The sequence below is a fragment of the Marmota marmota genome, unplaced genomic scaffold (genome assembly GCF_001458135.2).
Source record: "Marmota marmota marmota unplaced genomic scaffold, marMar, whole genome shotgun sequence".
In the NCBI taxonomy this organism is placed as follows: domain Eukaryota; kingdom Metazoa; phylum Chordata; class Mammalia; order Rodentia; family Sciuridae; genus Marmota; species Marmota marmota.
In genome coordinates, this window is record NW_026000229.1 from 38,360,717 (window position 1) to 38,385,094 (window position 24,378).

The 24,378-nt window shown below is 41.4% G+C and overlaps 2 protein-coding genes across 7 annotated transcripts in view; one reads left to right on the top strand and one right to left on the bottom strand.

Annotated features, from left to right (window-relative positions):
• Eif2ak4 (eukaryotic translation initiation factor 2 alpha kinase 4) overlaps window positions 1-3,796 on the bottom strand; it is a 103,930-nt gene extending 100,134 nt beyond the window's left edge. For 3 of the 6 annotated variants that reach the window (XM_048793304.1, XM_048793303.1, XM_048793302.1), the window contains exon 1: window positions 3,573-3,791. In XM_048793304.1, coding sequence (XP_048649261.1) covers window positions 3,573-3,716 — 144 coding nt within the window. In that variant the 5' untranslated portion in view covers window positions 3,717-3,791. Of the gene's footprint in view, window positions 1-3,572 lie in introns of all 6 variants that reach the window. The other 3 variants (XM_048793306.1, XM_048793305.1, XM_015480841.2) reach the window with 2 other exon arrangements.
• A 14,572-nt stretch (window positions 3,797-18,368) lies between these two features.
• Window positions 18,369-24,378, top strand: part of Gpr176 (G protein-coupled receptor 176) — a 134,483-nt gene continuing 128,473 nt past the window's right edge. The window contains exon 1 of the mRNA XM_048793762.1: window positions 18,369-19,442. Within this exon, the coding sequence (XP_048649719.1) occupies window positions 19,271-19,442 (172 nt within the window). The 5' untranslated portion in view covers window positions 18,369-19,270. The remainder of the gene's footprint in view (window positions 19,443-24,378) is intronic.

The window sequence follows — 24,378 nt, forward strand, 5'->3', positions numbered from 1 at the left end:
AGGACTCTGGGAGTTGAAGAGAATTTGATTAAAAATCTTACAGCCCAGGTATACTGAGCGGATACTGGGAGTAGGCTGGGGGGGGGGTCTCCTTTATGCATAGAAGACAAATGGTCATTAAAATGCTAAAAAAATTGTTGACTTAACCTGCACAAAGAAATTATGCATTCCTGGGATATTTGCAGGCAAACAAACACAAAGTAACAGGCAACCAAAACCTTTTGAGAGCATTAAAGGAGAGGAAAAACACAGGTTGTATCATTTGTAAATATATAACATCATAAATGAGAAAAAAAATTGTTCTGAACACTGGAAATGCAGGTGACACGAATACAGAATAAGAAGTCATTTAAAAAAAAAAAAAGAAGTCATTTAGAGAAGATCATATATTGCTATAAGATATGAATTATATTTGCTTCCTAATAGGATCATAAACTTTGATACCCTCCTGATATGTTACAATATAGTTAAACAAATCCTCAAGCATATTAAAAAGTAAAATAGATGCAAATTCAGTCCTAAAACTTAACATAAAGGTGGCATTTCAAATTAGTAGTGAAAAAGACTGAAAATCTCAACTGATTGACTAACTGGGGGTGTGGAAGATTACACAAAGAGGGTGACCTAGACCTACATGATAGAGCTAAGGTGGTTTTTTTTTTTTTAAATGATATTTTTATATTTATTTTTGTGGCATTTAGGATTAAACTTAGCTGTACCAGTGAACTTCATCCCCAACCTTTGTAAGAATTTTTTATTTTGAGATACAGTCTAAGTTACCCCGGCTGGACTTGAACTTGTGATCCTCCTGCTTCAGCTTCCTGAGTAGCTAAGATTTACAGACATGCAGCACAATACCCACCTACACCCAGTTATTTCTATATTTATTTGATGAAAATTTAAAAATGAAGTCATGAAAAATTAAATAAAATCTCAAAAAATCGTTTTTGTTTGGTAACATTGGGGCAGAGAAGTTTTTTCTTAGGGGAAAAAATCCAAAGTGACAACAATACAAAAAATAGTTCATTTTGATTCCATTAAAAATGTTTAATTGTGGGCTGGGGATGTGGCTCAAGTGGTAGCACGCTCGCCTGGCATGCGTGCGGCCCGGGTTCGATCCTCAGCACCACATATAAACAAAGATGTTTTGTCTGCCGAAAACTAAAAAATAAATATTAAAATTCTCTCTCTCTCTCTTAAAAAAAAAAAGTTTAATTGTGTAAATTACATAAATATAAAATATGCATGTTTAATCAGGGTAAATATTTATAATATATGATGACTCAAAATGATAATTTTCCTAACATATCTGCCTACCTCTTACAAATAAGAAGATACACCGCAGAATAGAAAAATAAAAGAACACAAACAATTCATAGAAAAAAAAAATCAATGGCGTACAAACAAAGGTGAGCTATATAATTTATAACCAAAGAAATAAAAATTAAAACATGTTTCACTGATCTACTAGCAAAGATGAAAAAGTCTGATATATACAATGATAGCGAAGAAGAAGGAAAACAAACGCTCGTCTAGTGTGTGTGAGGCACTGGGTTGGATCCTCATCACCACACAAAAATAAATAAGTAAAATAAAGGTATTGTGTCCATCTACAACTAAAAAAATATTAAAAAATAAATTATAAGGGAGCAGTCCCTTTGCTGATATGGAAAGCTAGCCAAGATAAATAACAATAATAATTTATAACTGTCTTTTAACTATAAGTTATAGTTTAAACTAGTGGTATCCAAACTTTTTTATTTATAGCATAATTTTCAGTACATGACTCCAAATGTTTCTTTATAAATGATATACATATGCTAAACTGAATTTACATTATAACACTACCCCAAAAATTTTTTAAAATCTCTTTGAAGGTATTGGCAGCAAATTTGGCCAGAATCGATACAAGATTATTAATAGTCTTTGTCTTGTTTAGTGTGAAAGTTGAATATTCATTCTTGATTTTTGGATGCTGCCCAAAACTTGGAGGAAGGCATTAGATAGTGTGGAACATGTACCCATGAATGTGAACAGGAACAATTCTGAAAGCCATCAGGCCTCAGGCGTTCTGGATAAAGGATTGTGGACCTGCATAACCCTTCCCTAAAGACTAGCAAATAGCAGGTGCTAATAAGGACTTGTTGAATGAGTAAACTCTGACTCATCCATCAATTATTTTCTTATGAGGCCTATACAGGTGATCATATTCCTAAAGATTCATGGCCACAGATGCTATCCAATACTTCTGCCTGCCTTTTATAGTTTTTGCTTGTTTTGTGTATTTTTATATCTTTTTATAAAAACCATTAGCTATAAATTCTTGGGCTTACTGACATCAGCTATAAATTAATGGGATGATCAGTGTCTCTACCCAAAAGCAGCTGCTTCTTCCCTCCTATTTTCTAGAGCATTAGGAGCAGATAATAAGCTCTGTATAAAGTAAACTGGCTCTGAATGAAGTCTCAGGGGTTTTGCACTGAGTTGGGTGCACACTTGTAACAAAAATTTTAGCTGCTTAATGGGTCTACTTCCTGGTTCTCAATGTTTGGGAATAGAGAAGTTGCCAGATGACCAGTAAATTAATTTATTATTTTACTATAAACATGTGTAAGCAGTATAGACAGTTAAAAATAATTCTGGAAATTAAGTACTGGAAAAGTAACCTCCCTGAGGGCAGGATTTTTGTCTGTTTTGCCCAGTTTCATTCCCATGGTGTATCACAGTATTTAATAGAAGAAGGAAGAAGCATGTTGGGTTGGGAGAATTTTCTGCCCTTACAGAAGGCAGATGTGTAGATAAGGCAGAAGCTGTAAAATGCTAGAATTAAAGGCAGATGAAGCAAGTAATATTTTTAAATGACAATGTTTAGAAACATATTAGTTTGGCAGATCAACTCTTCAAGAATGGGGGAAACAGTATCAGAAGCTTACGGTGTATCTTAACTTCCAGAAAAAAAGGAAAATGATATTTTAAGCCAACTGGCCACTTAAAAAGATCTAGACTCAATATAACTTCTCTGGTAAACTTCCAAGACGAATGCATTCTATAGTATTCTCAGCTAACTGCCTCAAAGGAAGGCACAGAAAGTTCTGCCATACCGAAAACATGAGGATGCCTAGGAGTGAGGTAAGAATTACGACTTGTACAGTTCTGAATACATAGGTGAGCCCTAGGAATTCTGATTGAAAGCCCAAGGCCTGTGCAAGCGCTCCCAAAGCGTTCCCAGGCCAAAGTAGCATTGGGTGACTGTGAATGTGCTACTATATCCTCCTCGAGAATTCAGGGGGTGGGAGGGAGAAGGCAAAGTTGGAAAAAGGCAGGGATGTTTGGGGGTCAGTAGGAATAAGAAATGGTGCCAAGTAAGACTCGGAAAAATCTCCAAATTCGGTCTAGGTAGGGGGTCTAGAGACCAGCTAAAGTTCGAGGACAGAGTGTGAGCATGGGTGGAATTAGAGGAATTAAAAAAAACACTGCAGAATCCTAAAGGGGCCGCCCAAACTGTAAACCTCAGGGTTAAGGGAGGCCGGGCTGTGGGAAGCCAGCTCAGGCCAGATCCGCCACGTTCCTACCGGTCCGCACGCGTTCAGCCGCAGGTCTTGGAAGTCGGCTCCGTATATAGCTTCCAGGGCCTGCAGCTCGTGGTCCTGCCGCTGCGGGTAGCTCTCCTGAGGTTCATCCCGGCCGCGCCCGGGAACCCCGCGGCCCCCAGTCATGGCTACGCGGCTGCCAAGACAGGGCGGCCTGGCAGCGGCAGCTACCGGCCCTAGGCTGGCTGGGGGGCGGGGCCCGGTGCCGGAGACGGGCCTGTGGGCGGGGCCGAGAAGAGGCGGGTTCATGGGCGGGACTCCACGCCAGGGGCGGGATTGGGGCGGAATTGGGGCGGAATTGCGGCTCGGCGCAGCGCGGAGTCTTGAGGCTGGAAGAACCCTGGCTGACCCAGGCTGGGAGCAAGCCTTGCTCACAATCTGCAGGAGAAAAGCAAGTAAAGAACTCCATGAATGTGGGCGAACAAATTACGCAGATTGGAATGAAAGTACCAGATTGGATAGTTTTCACGAAACAAGTCTCTTTAACAGAAGTGCCTTAGACTCCCAGATAACTTTTGATTCTTTCTAAAAAGGAATAAAATTTCTTCTTTTTTTTGGGGGGGGGAGGATTTTATTTAGAGAAAGGGTCTCACTGAGTTGCTTAGCACCTCGATTTTGCTGAGGCTGGCTTTGAACTCCCAATCCTCCTGCCTTAGCCTCCCAAGCCACTGAGATTATAGGCGTGTGCCATTGTGCCTGGCTAATCTTAAAGGGTGAAAGGAAAGTGACCACAACACTTAGAGCAACCAAGAGATCTTTATTGCAGCAGTGCAACAGAGGAGAAAAGAAAGAGAAGAGAGAGAGAAAAAGAGAGAGAGAGCATGAGAGAGACAGAGAAAGCAAGGGAGATAGCAAGAGAGAGAGGGGCCCGGCAGGAGGGAGTTTTTATAGCCCAAATCTGATGAGGTCTCTGGGTCTGCAAGCTGCCTTGTTAGCACAAGGGGGGTTACGTGTTTGGCCTTGAGCAGGGGGTTGAGTGTTCAGCCTTGAGCGGGGGCTTGGGCATTTGGGCTTGAAGCAAATAGTTGATAAAGAACCAGACAGAGGGTTTGAGAGGGCAGGTCATCCTGCAGCTAACTTTGTTTGGCATGCCTTGCAGATGGCTTACTCAGCCTGTCCTGCACCTAACATTCCTCCCTTTTTGTTTTTCTAAGTGACATGGGGGACAGTGTAAAGTCCTCTGACTACTTCCTGCTTAATGGTGGGCCGTGTTGGGCCTAGAAGGGAAAGTGGAGGAATGTTCGGGGGACAGGTCTGAGAACACCAGGGCAGCCAAAAATAACACTCAGTGGCTATAGATAACTACTTAGGTAGGGGTAAAGTCCATAAAAGTTCCTTGAAGCCCCAAGTCCTCAATGGCATCAAACAAGTCCTGGGTGGAGGAGATTCTTGGTATCAGCCATTGGTCCTGTTGTAGGGACTCTAGGAAGTAACAGAGGTGGCTTAGTTGAATCCAGTAATGTTAAGGGTGACAGCCCAATTGCAGCCAGTGGAAGGACAATCACCTTGACCCATAAACTGAAAGTGGGTGGTGTCATCCTGGTGCCATGTCGCTTGGATGTTAAAGCACCATCTGTGATTGGGATAGAAACTTGAGAGAGATTAATGATTAGTAAAAGAAGACGAGAGTTGGCGAGAAATTTTGAGTTTGGTGGGCGTGGTGGAAGTCCAGGAGTGGACATTTGGAACAAGTGCCTTTTTAAGGTGGGAGACATGATACCAGAGAGAGTGTCTAAATGCTTGGTTACCATTTGGGTAGTAAGTATGACTGTATGGGGTCCCGTCCAGAGAGGTTCCAATGATTGAGAATGCAGTTCCTGAAGTAAGACTGAGTCACCGAGTTGAAGAGAGTCCAATTCAGTTTGTGGTTGTGCTGGGATTGAGGCAATGAATGGCGCAGGAAGGCACTGGTCTGCATGTTCCCTTAGGAGTTTGTGTAGAAGTGTGAGATAGGGCAGGTAGGGCACAGGGGAGGAGGAGTGACTGTAAAGCTTTGGGTGGTAAGAAAGGGCATCCATAGAATTGCTCAAAGGGGCTAAGGCCTGAGGGAGCTCTATGGGGCTGCCTGAAATCAGGTGAGGGCCAACGGCAGGAGATTGGGTCAGGAGAGCCTAAGTTCAATAGCAAGTTTAGTGAGATGATCTTTGAGAATGCCATTAGGCCTCTCAACTTTACCCAAGGATTGGGGTTGGTGGGAGATGTGGAGCCTCCAAGTGATGTTGAGGCCTTTGGAGACTAGTTGAACAACCTGAGAAGTGAGAGCTGGACCATTGTCTCACTGGATGGAGGCAGGAAGTTCGAACCTGGGAATGATCCCCTCAATGAGGATGGAGGCAATGGTGTCAGCAATTTCCCTGGAGGTAGGGAAGGCATCTATCCAACCTGAAAAGTATCAACCAAAGTAAGTAGGTAGTGAAGCTTTTTGTGCCTAGGCACATGAGTGAAGTTGATCTACCAGTCTTCGCCTGGCTGGTGGCTCCTCATCTGAGGTGTGGGGAGTTTAGGTTTGATGCTTCCTTGTGGAGATGCTGTAGAGCAGACTGAACAAGCAAAGTGGACCTGCTGGAGAGTAGTTCTCATTCCTAGGAAGTGAAAGAAGGGTTGTAAAACCTGGAAAAGAGGTTAGGGAGGGTTTTAGGTGAGGTCAGAGTCTCTGGAGCTAGAGGAGTTGGTCATGAGTCATAGGTCTCCATCTTGGGCATCAGGGGCTGGTAGTCTTAAAGAAGTAATTGATTGACTGACTGTTTGGTGAATTTGTGTATCTGATCTTGCAGGAACTTCTGTAGGCAATTTAATAGACATGGTCCTATTAGGAGAAACATAAAGAGGACTAATAGGGGTCCTGTGAGGGGGAGGAGCCAAGGCCATACTTGACTGAATATTCCCCATGGAGCCTGTTGGCCTGGTTGCTGTCTCCTCTTTTTTAGCTGTTCTTTGTCCTTCATTACCCCCAGGAATGACTGTGTTTTGGCTTAACTGGTTTTGGTAGGTGTTTAAGATCAAGCTGGTCAAAATTGACTTTGTTTCTATCTATTGTTAAGAGTCAGCTGAGTTCCCATAGGGGTCACTCGTGGGGGAACTTGAGAGCAGCTTCTTAGTTCTGCTAGTGCCATTTGCGCTAGGATGGGTCCAGGTCTTGCTTGACCATGTGGCTTCCCTTGGAAGCATCAGGGATGTCTCCTGTCTCCAATGACCCTCCTCTTCATAGCAAATGCACTGATTGGCTTTTCATTCTCCAGTGGTCTCATTAATCTCCCGGATCAGGAGGTTATGTGGCCCAGAGTTGCAAAGCTCTTTAGAGAAGTTCCATGTTCCCTGGATTCAGACTGACTCAGAGGACCAGAGCCAAATATTCGTTTTCTTGGCCATTTTAATTTAAGTTTAAGTCTTGATCTTAAACATCCAGCAAAGTCAGTTTCACCTTAAATTAAGAGTACTGGGCTTTAGCTGAAGTCTGGCCTACTTTGGAGTCATTCTGACATGTAGTAAGATGGGAAGCAGAGCCTTATCTCAGGTAAGCCAGGGCTCTTTATAAATCTTAGGTAAAGTGTTCTATCATTGAAGCTGATCTTTTTTTTTTTTAAAAAAATATTATTTTATAAAGTTTACATATATTGTTGCTTGATGTCACATGAATACTAGCTATCACAATATGATATTACATTTAAATTGTACCCAGTGTATAGAACTTTATATTAATCTTATTGATAACAGGTCCAGTTAAAGAAAATTAAATGATATAAATAAATCTCCAACATGTTATTCTTATAAGCCTAAAATTACCATGCAACCTTTTGGAGAACATCAGCTTGATATAATAATTTTTTAAGCTTCTATCTTAAAGACTTATATACCTGGAAAATATGAATATATTTAATATACAAAGAAAAGTAATAGTACCACAATTATATTTGTAAGGGTCCGGTGAACGTTGGAGGAAGAGACCACCAAGAGACTGGCTCATGCAACCGCAAAAGGGGATTTATTGAGGATCCAATCCAGCGCGCTGGGGCTCCAGGCTCACTCAAGAAGGGAGAGTGGCCAGGAGCCCCGAGCAGGGGTTGAGCAGTGCTTAAGTACACTTTTTGGGGAGGGTGGGGGCTTTGCATACATCAGAGCAAATCATCATGAGGCACGGGAAAATCAAACAACAATTCTTAAACATGATTAGTACATTCATTGGCAGGAACAGGTCGGGCGGGAGTGATAGGTCAATCCTAAGAAGGGGGGGTACATTCAAACTGATTGGTTTGGGCCCTGAGATGCCTACATGCCAAGCTGCACAGGGTCCTAGGTTATTAAACAACTAAATGGTCAGGGGGAATATCTACTGGGCAGTCCCGGGAATTGTCCTAACAGCTACAGGAATTTCAGGTTTTGGGTGTAGCATAGGAACTTAACAATACCTGGTCCTTTACATTTTAACTCAGGCTTTGCAGCTTAGAAACTTTACAATACCCGGTCTTTTACACTTTAACTTCAATTTCTTTTACTCTTTCCTATTGATGTTTTTATATTATCAAGTTTAGCTCTTAAAGAAATAACATATTACAATATTGCAAAATAACAGTTGTTGTTTAACCATAGTTGTATAATGCTTAATTCCTTCAAGATTACTTACTCAAAAAACTTACATATATAACCAACATACATAGACCTTCTTTATCACTTGCTTAAACCTATATAGCCAACATACATAGACCTTCTTTATCACTTGCTTAAACCCTCTTATTTACTTAATAGACTCTCTTATCCAGAAACACCTTTTCCTTCTATTAAATCCATACTTAGAACCTTCTAATTTCTCTTTCCCATCTGTTAACTCTTTCTTTATTCACACTTTGAAATAATCCTTGTAAATTTCTGAATTTAGGCAAATTATTCCATTTTAATAAGAGATATTTTGTTATTTACCAGTACACAATTAATCACATCTGTTGACCATTTCATGAAAACATAAACAATGTTTAAGTGTATAGAATTATACACAATTATATTGTTGTAGGGCCTGGTAGGGAGGGGGTAGATGAGAAGGCGGGGTTGAGAGCAGCTAGGGTGGATCCAAGAATGAAGAAGGAGATGTGAAAGAATAATGGGAAAGGGGTTTGGGATTTTCCCTAGCAAGGAAAACTTGAGCAGTAGAACAGGTAGAGCAGAGGGGAAGATGGGAATGAATATCCTAAAAAGCCTATAAGGGACTTTAATCCTTAGTAACCTGTTTTCAGTGATGACAAAGCAACTTTAAAGGCCATTTTCACCAGATCTTGGATAGGGGTCTGAGGGCTCTCCCCAGCTTGTTTGAGCTTTCGGTTAGCTGGTAAGAGGACCTGGTGGGACCCAGTGTGGGTGCTGATGGTAGAAGAGAGGAGTGAGTGGGTGGAGGGATTCCTTCAGTAACTGCTACCTCAGCAAGGGGGCAACAGTCTGAGGAAGGGTGGTGGTGTACGTTTTTGATCTAGTAATTGGAGGGGAGAAAGCAGGTTATTGGGGGGGGGAGACGGTGGAGAGGCTGGCGCAGAAGGCTGAGGGTGAGGACCTATTTGAGCCGGGCGATAGGGTGGAGGTTCATCAGCAGGGTTAAAGTAGTGGATGAATCTGGAGGAGGAGAAAGTTGGGGGATCGGTGGTTGGGAGAGTTGGTTTGCAAGCTGGAAGAATTTGTAGAGGTTTGCAAGAGATGCAGAGAGCAGGATTGGATCAGAGCAAGAAGAAAGTGATCTCTACCCATTTTTTCGAATGCTCACAATAATTGTAGAGATCCCTTAGAGTGGAGGGACCCAGGGACCCAAAAGGGGGCCATCTGCTTTGGTTGTTTAAGAGATAAGTGGGCCAGGCCTGGGTGCTATATTTGATCAATTTTGGGGGTTTGATGTCTGGTGTCAAGGAGAGGGTTTTGAGGTTATCCAAGAGGCATTGTAGGGGAGAGTCGACCAGCAGAGAGGACACATTACTCATGTCGCAAATGTAGTGTAAGGAGGAGGGAAGAGGACGCAAACATAGTATAGGGGAGAAGGAAGGAGACGCAAACGTAGTATAAGGGAGAGGGAAGGAGACACGAAGATAGTGTAAGAGAGAAGGAGGAAACTGATTTATTGGCAAAAGGGGCGTCCCCGCTAGATCCAAAAATCAGGAGTGCCTTAGTGGCAGGTTCGAGCTGCAGAGATTGGTCGTCACCGAATCCTGACAGTCGAAGCTCTCGTCCTGGATGGAGCCGGAGCCGTGGGAGACCTTGGCCAAGGCTTTTCGGGACCCCTCCTGGAGAGACCAGATACTCCCAGGGCCGGAAGGAGGGGAAAGAGAGAGACAGGGGAAGAGAGAGGAAGGGGAGGGTAAGGGTCTCTCTAGCGGCCGAGTCTTGAAGGTGTGAGGATTAGGGCTTTAGGAGAGCCACAGAGACCATGAAGGTCTGGGTGGGGTGTGATGTTCAGTGTGTTCCCAGAGGTTACAGAGTCCTTTGAGGGAGACCTACAAAGCCTATGCTGGTTAACTACCAGCTGGAAAGGGAAGGGAATTATAATTTTGAACCCAGGAGTCTATTCTGCCCTAAGAAGGAGTCCCTGAGGGCCACCGTGGCCTTAAAGGCTGTGGTGGGGTATTTTCCTCCCCGCAGGTGGGCAAAGAGGTTTGCCGGACAATCAATGGTCAAATCCTCCTGACACTACTATTGGGTTTAGGACTCCAGGAAGGGGAAACTCACCAATCGAAGGCCGGTGGTGGATGGAGTTCTGGCGATCGAGAAAATGGATTCAGGTCATCCGGTGAGTGGCACTTCCGAAGGAAGAGGGACCCAAAAGTGGGTTTTAACCCTCTCCCGGGTTTTCGGCACCAATGAAAGGAAAGTGACTACAACACTCAGAGCAACCAAGAGATCTTTATTGCAGCAGTGCAACAGAGGAGAAAAGAAAGAAAGAGAAGAGAGAGAGAAAGAGAGAGAGAGAGAGAGAGAGAGAGCAAGAGAGAGACAGAGAAAGCAAGGGAGATAGCAAGAGAGAGAAGGGCCCGGCAGGAGGGAGTTTTTATGAGGTCTCTGGGTCTGCAAGCTGCCTTGTTGGCACCAGGGGGGTTACGTGTTTGGCCTTGAGCAGGGGGTTGAGTGTTCAGCCTTGAGCGGGGGCTTGGGCATTTGGGCTTGAAACAAATAGTTGATAAAGAACCAGACAGAGGGTTTGAGAGGGCAGATCATCCTGCAGCTAACTTTGTTTGGCATGCCCTGCAGACAGCTTACTCAGCCTGTCCTGCACCTAACAAAGGGCATATTTGTCATGACCAGGAATATAGGAAGTGTTATGCTAGCTTCTGAAATGAACTATAAAGAGGAGTCCCCTAAAGGGGTTTAGAAAGCAAAATATTCTTTTACAACTAAATAGCTTCTCAAGGTGACTCTTTTGAGGGTGATAATATTCATGGATGGATATTTTAGTTTGGCACATTTGCTATTAAAAATTAAGTCTGATTTGCTTTGTGATCACAGTGTTTGTACACATGTATGTGCATATGTATATGTCTGTGTGGGACTATTGAGGCTTCCTGAGGAGGGAAGGGAAGGTCATTCAATTTCCCACTTCCCTGAAATACTTGATGAATTTAATAGCAAATCTGTAGGTACAAGGACAATTAGAAACTCAGATCCATAGAAAACTGATTTCCTGTTCCATATATTGGAGTAATTTGGAATACACGATGTTATGGTTTAGATAGGTATCCCCCATTGTGAGACAATGCAAACAAGTATATAGATGGAATGGTTGGGTTATAAGAGCTTTAATCCAATCAGTGAATTAATCCCCTATAGGGACTAGATGAGTGGTAACTGAAGGCAGGTAGGGTATGATTGAAGGAGGTAGGTCACTGGGGTGTGTTTTGCGGGTATATATTTTGTCCCTGGTTAATTAAGTCAGAGTCTGTCTGTCTGTCTGTCTCTCTCTCTCTCTCTCTTTCTCTCTCTCTCTGATGGCCATGGCCTGAGTGGGTTTCCTCATCCACACACTTCCGCCATGTATGTTATTCTCCCTCACCCTGGCCTGGAGGGAATGGAGCTGGCAGTCAATGAACTGAGACCTCTGAAACTGTGAGCCCAAAGTAAACTTTCCTCTTCCAGTTGTTCTTTTCATGTCTTTTGGTCACAGCAGCAAAAAGCTAACTAAAATAGATGATATATTTTAAACAGATAATTGTTTTGATGGTAAATTACTATATACCAAACTAAGAATCATAAATGTTTAGCCCAATGGTGAAAAGGTTAAATTCCAAACTTCTGTCCTTTGTTTATTGCAAAATAAGTGATTCTTTCATTTTTTTGAAATATAGGGCTTGTTATATAATATTTTCTTTAGATCTACAGATGTTTTTATTTTTTATGTTTTGGTGCTGGGGATTTAACTCAGAGCTTTGTATATGCTGAGCAAGCACTCTACCACTGATACCACTGAGCTACATTCCAGGACAGATAATTTTTTAAAGGTTGGAAGGTGATGCTTTTTTCCTCTTGGACATTTTTTCTTTAAACATCAATAAACAGGAATTCATCTTGCATAGTTACCCTTTATTGCTATTGTACAATGTGCCAGACATTGTCAGGATTTTCATTAATTAAATTCTTTATTGCCCTCAAAACAACTTTGCAAAATAGGCATTTTTAAGCTGGATTTAGAGAGGCAAAACAACTATCCAATGTTATTTGAACACAACTGGAAATGGTGAAGTGGTCATTCAAACCCAGGGCCAGGATTTATGCTCCTGATACCCCAACCACTGTGCACACTATAATGAACTCTTTAATCTTGAGAAAGTTGGTAGTTTTTCCTGTGTAAACTAGGTTTCCAGAAAAAGAGAAATAGGTTTTCTGCTATATTAAGCTTTAGTGCTCTCCAAAAATCCATTTAAACAATACAAGTTTATCAGAGACCAATGTTTTTGGATGTAAAAATCTCAATATTTCAACTCAAAGATGCCCAGAGTTTCTATTATCTGCTACCACTTTCATTTCACAAGGACTTAAGAGATCCTTATTGCCACTGTCAATATTCACAGAGATTTTTAAAAGTCCTGACTCAATATCTTCTTCTGTTCCCAGAAATAAAATAAACTGTGCTTTTAAATATTTAGTCCCCAGTTTTTATAACTATATCTGCCAGGATATGTGGGGTTATGCTGTAATAGTGTGTAACTGTAAAAATCTTGGTTGCTTGGTATAATAAATATTTACTTCCTGCTCATACCAAATTTTTCATGAGTTTGGTTGGCCCTCCAGGGTATGTGCCCTCCTATATGGTGATTCAGAGACATAAGCTGCTTCCATCTTTTGGCTCTTCCATTTCAACACAAGGCCCCTTCCACAATCACAATGGCAGGGAAGAAGAGAGACTTGAGAATCACAAATAGTGTTTCACTGTCTCAGCCCACAAACGACTCCACAACCGCTCATATTTCATTAGTCATAATAGTCACATGAACCTGCCCACCTGCAATTTGCAGCTGAGAAATACATTCTTCTGTGTGGCTCCAAGAAGAGGACAGTGAAATATTATTGAATGTTTGTGATGTCTACATAATAACCTGCAATATCTATTCTTTCATATAGGCATAGAAATAGTCATTTGAAAATAGAACTGCTTATTCCAGACGGGTAGCCAAGTGCCATAAAGACTTTTCTCAGCATGCTGCTTTTGGGCTTATCACACAAAAATACTTACATTTCTCCAGCTTTTCTCTTCTGTCATTAGTAAAAGGCCACACAGGGGCATGTGAAGGATAGGAGGGAAGAAGTAAGGGAAAATAAAACCCATTGGATCCACCTCACTTACTATGTTGGGCTTTGCAATTACTATCAATCCTAAGAATAAAGGAAAAAGTTGAAAAGGAAAGAGTTATTTTAAAAAAATTACTTATTGCATTAGGGTTCTCCAAAGAGAACGTAACAAACAGGATAAATATACATATAGAAAGAGATTAATTATGAAGAATTGACCGACACAATCACGGAGCCTAACAAGTTCCAAGATTTGCAGTCAGCAGGATAGAAATTTAGGAGAGTGGGTGGTATAGTTCCAACCCAAGTCTAAATGCCTGAGAACAGAAACACCAATGGTGGAGTTTCAGTTCAAAGCCAGCAGGCTCAAGACCCAAGAAGAGCCAATGTTTCAGCTGGAGTCCAGGCACGGCTCAAAGACAGTTCAACAGAAAGAAATGCTACCTAAGTAATATTTTTCTCTTTATTTTCTTTTTCTCTTCAGGTCTTCAACTGATTGGACAAGATCCACTCACACAGTGGAGGACAATCTGCTTTATTCAGTCTATTCATTCATATCAATCCCATCCAGAAACACCCTCACAGACACACCTGGAATAATGCTTGACTGAATATATGGGTTCCTCATGACCCAGTCAACTTGACACATAAAATTGATCATCACACCTATATTCCAGTGGTTACAAGAAAATCCACAAGCAAGTTTCAATAGGTATATGATTAATTTCAGAACAGATGATTGGGGAAATCTGTAAAAATCTGTTGTTTTCCACATACAGCATCCCTAATTGTGTTCGTAACACAGAGCCTTAACATGCGTTAAATGAGTGAACTACAGACACATGTAGAAGAGTAACTTCATTAAATGCTGTGCAGACTGAACAAGGCAGAACTTTGGAGAGGGAGATAGATCTAGAGAATGACTAGAACTTTCCTTGGGGTAGTTAATCCCCAGAACCTCTCACTCCCTCTTTAGGATTCCTCTTTTCCTCAAAAATCTATCACCATGTTTATTATTTCTATGGAAAAATGGATCCTCAGTGCTAATCAACTATATTAATCATGAAACAGGTGTATTAATCAGGGTTTCAGGGGGCTGAGTCTATCTTCATGATGTCCACTGTCAGCAGGTTGACGGACATCTGGGTAGGCCACACCCAAGGGCACAATAAGAGAAGGGGACACACACAAGGCACTTCCATGGAAGATTCTACCCTAAACAGGGNTCTCCAGAGAAATAGAACCAATGAAATATATATATATATATATATATATATATATATATATATATATATATATATATATCATAGTTTATAATATTTATTTCATTTATATATATGAAAGAGGATATTGAGAATTGGCTCATGCAATTACAGAGGCTGAGAAGTCCCACAATCTGCCATCTGCAAGGTGGAAACGAAGGAAAGTTGGTAGTGTAATTCAGTGACTACTAAGGCCTGAAGACAGAAGAAGATGGATGTTCCAGTTCAATAAGAGAGAATAAATTCACCCTTCCTCCTTTCTCTGCTTTTTTGTTCTTTTTATTTATTTTTTATTCAGGCTGCCAACAAATTGGATGATGTTTACCTACATTGATGAGGTTGGATTTTCTTTACTCAGCCTACTGATTCAAATGTCAATCTCTCAGAAACACCCTCACAGATACATTCACAAATAATGTTCTATCAGTTATTTGGGCATCTCTTAACCTAGTTAAGTCAACACATAAAATTAGCCATCACATCAAAACTTTGGGAACATAAAGCGGTTTTAAGTTGGGAGGATGCCATCTTAGACTATTCTATGGGAGATGAATGTAAAGAAAAATGACTTGTGATAGCATTTTCTAGAGCTAGAGTCAGAGGTTGCCTTAAAAGAAAACAAAACTGTACTTCATTGTTTATGATTTGCTTTACTGTAGCTTCAGAGGGTTTTGGATAAAATTATCAGCACAAAGTGTGTAGGCTGGTAATTCCAATCATCTGTCCTTAGCTCTGGCCATGTACTTGATTGCTGCCAAGTGTTATTTCCTGGCCAGCTCATATCAACATAACATCTGCTATCGTCTAAATATTGTTTCTTCCCCTCATAAGTTCTATGTTGAAACCTCATCACGAGTGTGAAGTTATGAGGAGACCCCCCTGCTTTAGCAGGTGATTATGTGGTGAGAGCTCACCCTCATGAATGTGATTAGTGCCTTTATAAAAGGGTACTTTTCTAACCATGTGAAGACACAGCTAGAAGGCATGAATTATGAGTCAGAATGCAGTCACTGAATCTGTGGGTATCTTGATTTTGGATATCCAGTTTATAGAACTATGAAAAAAATTTTTTTGTTGTTGTTTATAAGCTGCAAGGCATTTTGTATAGCAGCCTCCAAGATTATACCTGCAAGTAATTGAAATGGACAGTAATTAATGCATGTAGTTTTTGACCTGTTCAACTTTAATTCCAAATAAGATATCTAAAATGGAACATTTTGTTAAATGATTGTAACATTTCTCATTCCACATACTCTTTTTACAAAAGAGCATACTCCTTACTTTGAGAGTTGTGGTCTACATCCCTCTCCCTTAAACAGTGATTTTGGGACTGCTTTAATAGAGTGCTGGGTTTCTGTTCTCGCAACTGAAAGGCTTAGGAGTCACTCCAGTTAAACTGGGCTAACTGGGCTGCGCAAAATAACCACACAAGAGACACAAATACCTTTTTCTTTGGGGTCGCTGAGACGGCTCCTCTGACCTTAAGGGTCCACAGCAAGAGAGAAAGCGAGAGCACTGACTCCTTTTATTCACAAGAAGCTATTCAAATGAGGCAAGGGGTCAGGTTTCAGGGGGCTGAGTCTATCTTCATGATGTCCACTGTCAGCAGGTTGACGGACATCTGGGTAGGCCACACCCAAGGGCACAATAAGAGAAGGGGACACACACAAGGCACTTCCATGGAAGATTCTACCCTAAACAGGGCAAAGGGTTATATTACAAAGAACAGGTGAGCATAGCTTCACCCACGGGGCTGTAGCAAGACACACCTAAGAACGAGGCACCCTCCCTTGAACCCAAGAAGGGTGGGGAAAGTTCTGCCACATTTCTGTGACTGAGCGCCTCAGCATCCAGCCGCCCGGGGAGTGTGACTCTTTCATGTGTGAGGTTGATCTCCCACAATGGAGTATAGTGGAAGTGATGCTATGTGAATTCTGAGATTAGGTCATAAAAGTCAATATGGCTTCCACCTTATTCTCTTAGGACTGTCTTTCTTGGGATGCTATATTGTGGAATATAGTTGTCAGGCTGTGGGAAAGCCAAGCAGATACATGGAGAGGCCACATGTAGATATTTTAGCTGACAGCTCCAGCTAAGTTCCCAGATATCAGGCGACATCTACTTCCAGCCTGTGAGTGAACAGCTTTTAGATTTCAGATTCAGCCAGTGATTTTGAATTACCCTAGTTGATAGCATGTGGAGTTGTTCAAGCTGCTGAATTTGTCATGGTTTGTTATGCAGTAGTAAATGACCAGACACATATAAATAATACTTATAACTATATAAATGATACTACTATAGACAATTAACATGTCTTTAAATCATATCCAACCTCTAACATTACATGTCAATCTTAACTTCTCTTGACTCATGATTGTAATGAGTGAAAAGTTCATAGACGACATAGCTGTAAGAATCAAGACACATTGTCCTTGGCTCTATTTGTTCCTGAGGCAAACCTTCCTCACATCTGAGAATTATGGTGAGCTCAGTTCATTAGGTTGTTGATACCACTAACTCTATATCCTAACACCAAAATAGGGACTGTAAAGAATTTAGAGGTGTCTTTTCAAAATGAAAATATAGTTTTTTGCTTTCTTCATTTTTTTGTTTTCCCATACCTATATTCCAATTGTTTTGAGTAGGTGCCAGAGGGTGAAGGTAGGTGTTTTTAGACTATTACCAAACAACTCTATTTGCACACAGTCTTCTCCAGCCTTTCCTTAAGGAGTGTGCTGAATGTTGATGAATTACTATTATAATTTGTGCTTTATGATTACAGTATAAGGGGTTTCATTTGAAAAACATGTTTAGCCTCACAGAACTAATTTTAACTACTGGAAATAGCAATTTTTTTGGTGGAGTATAATTAATGTAATTATTAATTTCCCTCTTCTTTTTGGTCTCTGTAAAGTTTAATGTAACTGTTTACATGAAGAATTACCATGTGCAGGTATTGTGAAAATCCAAAGATGTATCTAACATAGATTTCTGCCCTCTAAAGATCAATAAATAAGAAGGGTGACCAGTGAGAGTAAAATAGTCTAACTATAGCAGGATCATCCTTGGGGCAACCAAAAAATAACTAATTTAAATCACTGCTTAAGGGTTATTGTTCTTGGAGCTGATCTTGTCATTCACTATGTCAAAGCCTTCTACCATGTACTTCATGCTGTACAAAAGAAACCAGTTGCCATGAAGTCAAACTATGCAAAATCTTTCTTTTCTTGTCGCCTTTCTCCTTTTCTTTCTTCTAGATCCATTCTCCTATTTGGTTTCTCTTTTACATTCTTAATTCATTTGTTTATCCCAATTTCCCAGCCTTAGCATCAGCCCACAGGAAGGTGCTTCCTCCCAACTCTTCATTGCCAGAATCCACTACGCTTGCATTATACTTTGCTATGTTTTAGAAAAGAGATCCAATAAAAGAATCTAGGAAACCACGCACTGGGTTCCTATGTTCCATATTTCTTAAATACTTCAGCTACACTTAAGGACTGACAGAGAAGTCAGGAGACTGGGCTCCCTGCAAAGGTGGCAGAGACGTGCAGGCAGCCCAAGCTGACAAGCTCCAGGATAGTAACGGTAGCAATAAATGAAGAGAGGTCGGGGAGGAGTAGGGAGCGTGTCCCAGCCGCCACACACCAAATCCCGCGGCTCCTACACTTCCCGCAAGGAAGTCACGCTCCGCGGGGCCAAGATGGCGACACCTCCCTCGGCAGCGTGAGGGGCGGAGCAGAGCGTCACGTGACTGTCCCCGCCGGCCGCGCGCCCGGGGTTACCCCAGGCACGCGCCGGTAGCCGGGCGGCCGAGGGGGCGGTGCCACTGCCCCTCAAGGGGCGTCCATCCGCTTTCCTTCGGTGTCGCTAAGCTCTGTCCCAGCGGCGTCGGGCCCGAGTGGGGCCGGGAAAGGGGGTGTCCGGCAGTGCAGAGGCATAGAGGGATTACGGAACGGGGTCCCTAGGCGGGAGGTCTGAGACCCCAGCAAGGGTCTGGATCGGAGGAGACTGCCGGGAACATCCTGGCAGCCAGCCAGCCAGCCGCGCAGGGTCAGGCTGTTTAGGAGACTCAGGGCATTCCGAATAGGCCTGGGCGCCCACCGGGTGTTGGGGTTCTGAGCCGACGGGGTCAGCTCCGACCACACGACTTGGCCATTTCGTGGGTTTCACATCGTCATCCAGCCTCGAAGCCAGCAGGATTGAAAAACTGCTTTAGCCAAATGTTCTTTTCCCTCTGAGGAGGGAGGCAGAGCCCGTCAGTCCAAGGGGACTAGAGTGGGATACCCTGGCTCTCAGAGGGTGGAGGGGGCAGAGGTTGAAGGGGGCGGCAGGATTGGAGAGCACCCTTCTTGAGCATCAAATGCCCCCTTCTCTGTTTTCATCTCTGCTGAGTGGGCTTGGGCGCGCTGATCCCCCCGGAGGAGGGACAGACGACGTTTGGCGGGCTCTGACCCTGCAGCCTTCATGTGGCTGCTGACAGGGACCCAGGAGGGAACAGACAAGGGGCGCGGCCTCGCCTCTCTCCCACCCCGCCTCCCTGGTGGCGGGGTTGACTATGTGGAGACGTGAGGGGACCCGCCGGCTGCCCCGGCCCTCCAGGACTCCGTCAGACACCCACACTGGGCTCCGAGGCAGGCTGGCGGCGAGCGGAACCGGAGCCCCAGCCTCGCCATGGGGCATAACGCGAGCTGGATCTCCCGGAACGCCAGCGAGCCGCGCAATACGTCGGGCGCCGAGGCGGCGAGCGCGAACCGCAGCGCGCTCGGGGAGTTCGGTGAGGCGCAGCTGTACCGCCAGTTCACCACCACTGTGCAGATCGTCATCTTCATAGGCTCGCTGCTCGGTAAGCCACCTGCGGGGCCGCCTCCGGCAGGGCTTCCCCGAGGGCGCAGGCTCTGGGAGCTCCGATCCGCCGTAACCAGAGCCGCGTGGGTTGCAAGTGCCTGGTCAAGTGCGATAGTTGAAGGAGGTCTAAGAATCCTGTAGTTACTGCAGTGAAGTTAAGCAGGAGTGGTCGACCCCAACCCTTAAGCTGGAAGCAGAACAGTTCCGATAGGTCTTTCTCTTGGCTGAGGTTGGTGCCTGGTCTGGGCAGAGGTCATCCTCCTTGCAGAATGCTTCGGGGTGGGCAAAGGGCTGCGCACATCATACTTTACCTCCTGGGTGCCAGGGAGCAGCGGTGGCTCCAACACTTGTTTACAAATAAGAACTAAGATTCTGTGGGATTTTGTTGCTGATGAAGGAATGTTACTCTCTTTTAAAAATGTATTTCACGCTACTACTATTCCCTATATAAAATATTATTTTTGCATATTTTATGGCTTGCCTCTTCAGAGCACCGACCTTCTGGTAAGCAACCCTGTGAAGTTAAACTTTATGTTGCCTTCAGCTATTTTGAAAATTCTCAAGTAAAACAAAACCCACCTTATTTCTCTACTTATATTTTGTTCGAGGTACAAAACAAAGATAACCCTAACCCTAACCCTAACCAAACCAAAACAAAAAACCCCAAACCAACTGCAACAGATTTCTTTCCTTGTTCAGGGAAGAAAAGATCAACTGAAGTGAGGGGCTAGTAAAAACTTATGTCCACTAGTAAGAATTACCTGTACTTCTCACTAGTCTTAAATGAGACTACTCTTTAGAGCTACTCTTTAAATGATGAATAATATAATTAATATTCATTTCAGTTGAGGTTTGCCCAACAATGCACACTATTTGTAAATATGTGTAAATTCTCTGATGTGGCATTTGGAAGGGTGAGAAGAGATTGTTTATGATTATATCTGATGTGTGCAAGAGTAGTGTTAAAGTTTCAAAGTAAGGATAGGTTTCTTTTCCCAGAACTTGTGGATTTTCATGGAAACTAAGATAACTGACATAAAAAAGACCATATTTGGAAGAATTTTAAGTGTTTGGTATTTTCCTTCATATTTTTTCTAGTTGTCATCATTCCATTACAGTCCATTCTTTTGTAATATTGGTTTTCCCCTTTTTTCATGAGTGCATTGTTAGACATTTCTGTGACTATATGTAGATCGATATGTGTGTTTTAAGATGTTTTTATGAGTGATGTTCACATTAACAAAAGCCTGTGTTCCAAAGACTTTATCAAACACTTACTAATCCTCTAATAGATACTAGGCATGATACATGGAGTTAAATTTCAATATTGTCACACTTACAGTGTAGATTACTGGGGAGGCTGGAGAAAGGGCTATAAATTTTATTTTTGCAGGTTTTCTCTGCAGAAATAAAATGTATGGCCGTGTGTGTGTGTGTGTGTGTGTGTGTTAATTTTCCTCATTGGTAACTTAGAAAAAAGATGGTGTTGGGAGACGTTTTTTAATGATTCAACTAAAAAAAATTTGAGTACTATTGAAATAGAAGACAGAGCATGTGTGTAAAAGACAGCAAATAATGGACATTTAATAAGTTACTTCTGCTTCCCATGTCCTTTCCATTTTTTAGCTTGCATTGGATTCAGGAATTCTTAGGTAAATATGATCTTATTTCAGCTCTTTTCCACATAGCACTTCTGAGTGACATGCAAAAACTTCTTTCATGGATCTCTTAAAAGAGGAGACTTAATTTTCTCTTGATATGCCTCCCTTGACCTAGGAAGACATATTTTCCCCCTTTCACATTACTTGGGTCCGCCTAAGAAGAATTCCATTTGCTCCTTTCTATTTTCAGAAAGTATAAATATAGATAGTATTTTTGATTTTCTTGAAAGCTTAACTGAATTGTAATATTTCCCTGTGTATTTGTAATTTACTGGTATTTTTGATTCATTGTTCTCTGAAGAGCTGATCCCTTCAAATATATCTGTGTACTTTCATATTCTCCTGGTAATGCCATTTGAGGCTTAGAGCTTACTTCCTAAGCCATGTGCAGTCAGCTGCAGGGCAAATAAACTTGGGAAGCTTAGTTTGAAAGCCCCGAAATAGAGAAGAATAATAGATTAGGAATGGAGAAAGGTAAAACTGTGGGAGGATGGAATAATATCTAGAATAAATAACTGATTTAGTCTACCTATTTCTTCTGTCCCCAAACATAAGCCAATGAGTCTCTCCTGAATTTTTTTCTGTTAAACAAATTCAAACATACTTCCCATATTCTCTAAATAGATTTCTTTTTATTAGGCTTTTTATAAGCCCATTATTATGTGAAAATAATTCTTTTGTACTATTTATGTCTTGCAGCTCTTTTTGGAAACTGTTTTAGTGCCCTGTAATAGGAAAAATCCCTAACAAATGGGAATAACTGTAATATTCCAACCATTGGGAACATTATTTGCTGTGTTGAAAATGAACTCAAGAGTTATATATGTTATTATTCAAATAATATACCTTTTGGGGGTTTGTGTAAACTAATGTTCCTCAGACTTCTTTATGAAAAGTTATGGGATATCTTCAGATATGAAGAGGATCTTGAAAGAGAGTTAATTTAGATTCTCTTTTGGCAAATAGATGGCACACACTATTTTTAGTCATCAACAGTGTGAAATCAAAAACTCAACAAGATTTGGAGTCACCATTTCTATTAAATACTATGGATTGAACTCCATAGGGTTGACCTTTTTTTCCCCTCACTCTACATGGATTCTCAGTTCAAGTGAGAGTGGGCTCCTTTTTGGTACTTTGACTTTAAAAAAGTCAGCAGTTATGACCTAGCTTATTACCTCTAACCTACTCCTTCACAGATTACTTGTCATCTGTGCCTGTCTCATTGTAGGCATAGGATATATTTTTAAATAAATGAATTTTCTGTTAATTAAAGAAAATTATCCCTGTGGACAACAGCCAGCATTTCTGTATACTGCACCAAAATTGATTTTAAAATAGAGAAATCAGCTTTCCCTCCTCCTGCCAAACATCATATATGTGGTTCTTGTTTTTAAGCTGTATCCACTTTCCCTACTATTGTAGACTAAATATTTGCAAACCCCAGATTCATATGTTGAAGCTCTAAACCCAGTGCAACAGATGGTATTAAGAGGTGAGGCCGGGAGTGGGATTGTGGCTCAGTGGTGGAGTTCTTGCCTCAAAAGTGTGAGGCACTGGGTTCGATCCCAGCACCACATAAAAACAAAGGCATTGAGTCCATACACAACTAAAAAAATATTTAAAAAAGAAAGGTGAGGCCTTTGGTACTTAATCAAGTTTAGATAAAGTCATGAGGGTGGTGTCCTCATGATGGAACTGGTTGCAGAGAGCTTGCTTGTTTATCTTCCTAACCTGAGAGGACATAGCAAGAAGACTGCTGCCTATAAGTGATGAAGAGAGTCCTCTCCACAACTTGTTCCTGCTGGTATCTGATCTGGTACTTCGTAGCTTCCAGAACTGTTAGAAATAAATGTTGTTTAAGCCATTTCTATTATGATATTTTGTCATAGCATCCTGAGCACACTAATACACTTAGAGGTATATAGTGAGCCAGCATGAAATAAATGATTCCAAGTAATGTCTAATTTATTTGGGGCTTGATAACATGTGGTAGTTATTAAAGTATTCATTTCAGAGGGAAGATGGGGGTGCTGGGGATATAACTCAATGGTAGAGCACTTTTTTAGCATGTGAGAGCCCTTGGGTTTAGTCCCCAGCACAGTTAAAAAGTAAACAAACAAAAGGAAAGATAGGGGACTGAATTGCTGAATCTGTTCAATAGATGATATGGACCATTTTTAAATGAAGAATAAATTTTATTAATAACATTTTATTGATATTGATTTTATTAATAACAATAATAACATTTTTCCTGAAATTTGACTCAGAGCTTGTGATACAGAATTTAATTTTGTAAGAGTAATGTTTTTATCTTGGTGTTGTTTATTTTTTATTTGTTCTTTTTAGATACACATGACAGGAGAGTGTATTTTGAATTGTTATACATACATTATTATACATGTATAACTTATTCTAATTAGGACCCCATTCCTATGGTTGAACATGATGTTCAATTACACTGGTTATGTATTCATATATGTACATAGGAAAGTTATGTCTGATTCATTCTACTGTCTTTCCTATTCCTAATCCCCTCTTCCCTTCATTCCCTTTTGTCTAATACAACAAATTCTATTCTTCCTCTCTCCCGGGCTTATTGTGTGTCAGCATGTCAGCATCCACATATCCGAGAGAACATTTGGCCTTTAGTTTTGGGGAATTGGCTTATTTCATTTAGCATGATAGTCTCCAGTTCCATCCATTTACCAGTAAGTGCCATAATTTCATCCTTTTTTTATGGCTGAGTAAATAAACACCATTTTTGCTTATGTTTACTCATAGTCTTCCAGCAAATCATGAGGCACCAGCAATGATCATGATACTTGATTGATAGAGAAATGTACCTTTGATACTAATTGAAATTAACCACATACTGGCTGAATAATTGTTGGAATTCCTCACTTAAATGCTTAATAGAAAATGTGTTAATATTAGTTTGTACTTGTAATTCATAATTACAAAGAATGATTTTTTTAGTTAGCCATAATTATAGCCAATAGTATTGCAATACCAAAGCCTTACTTCTACCTGCTATTTCTTTTGGCATACCTACAAACCTACTAGACAATATCAAGAATAAAGGATCCTAAATTAAGGAGTCAGGAAATAGTAGGGTGATAGTCTGGGTAGGTGAACCTAATATTATTTCCTCACTTTGTTTTTTATTTCCATATGATGGATGTATTCCCAACCCATTCTTATAAAATAGGCAGAGAAAATCAATCTGACCTCCATCTGAATGAAATTCTGGTTGCTAACCATATGCTTCTC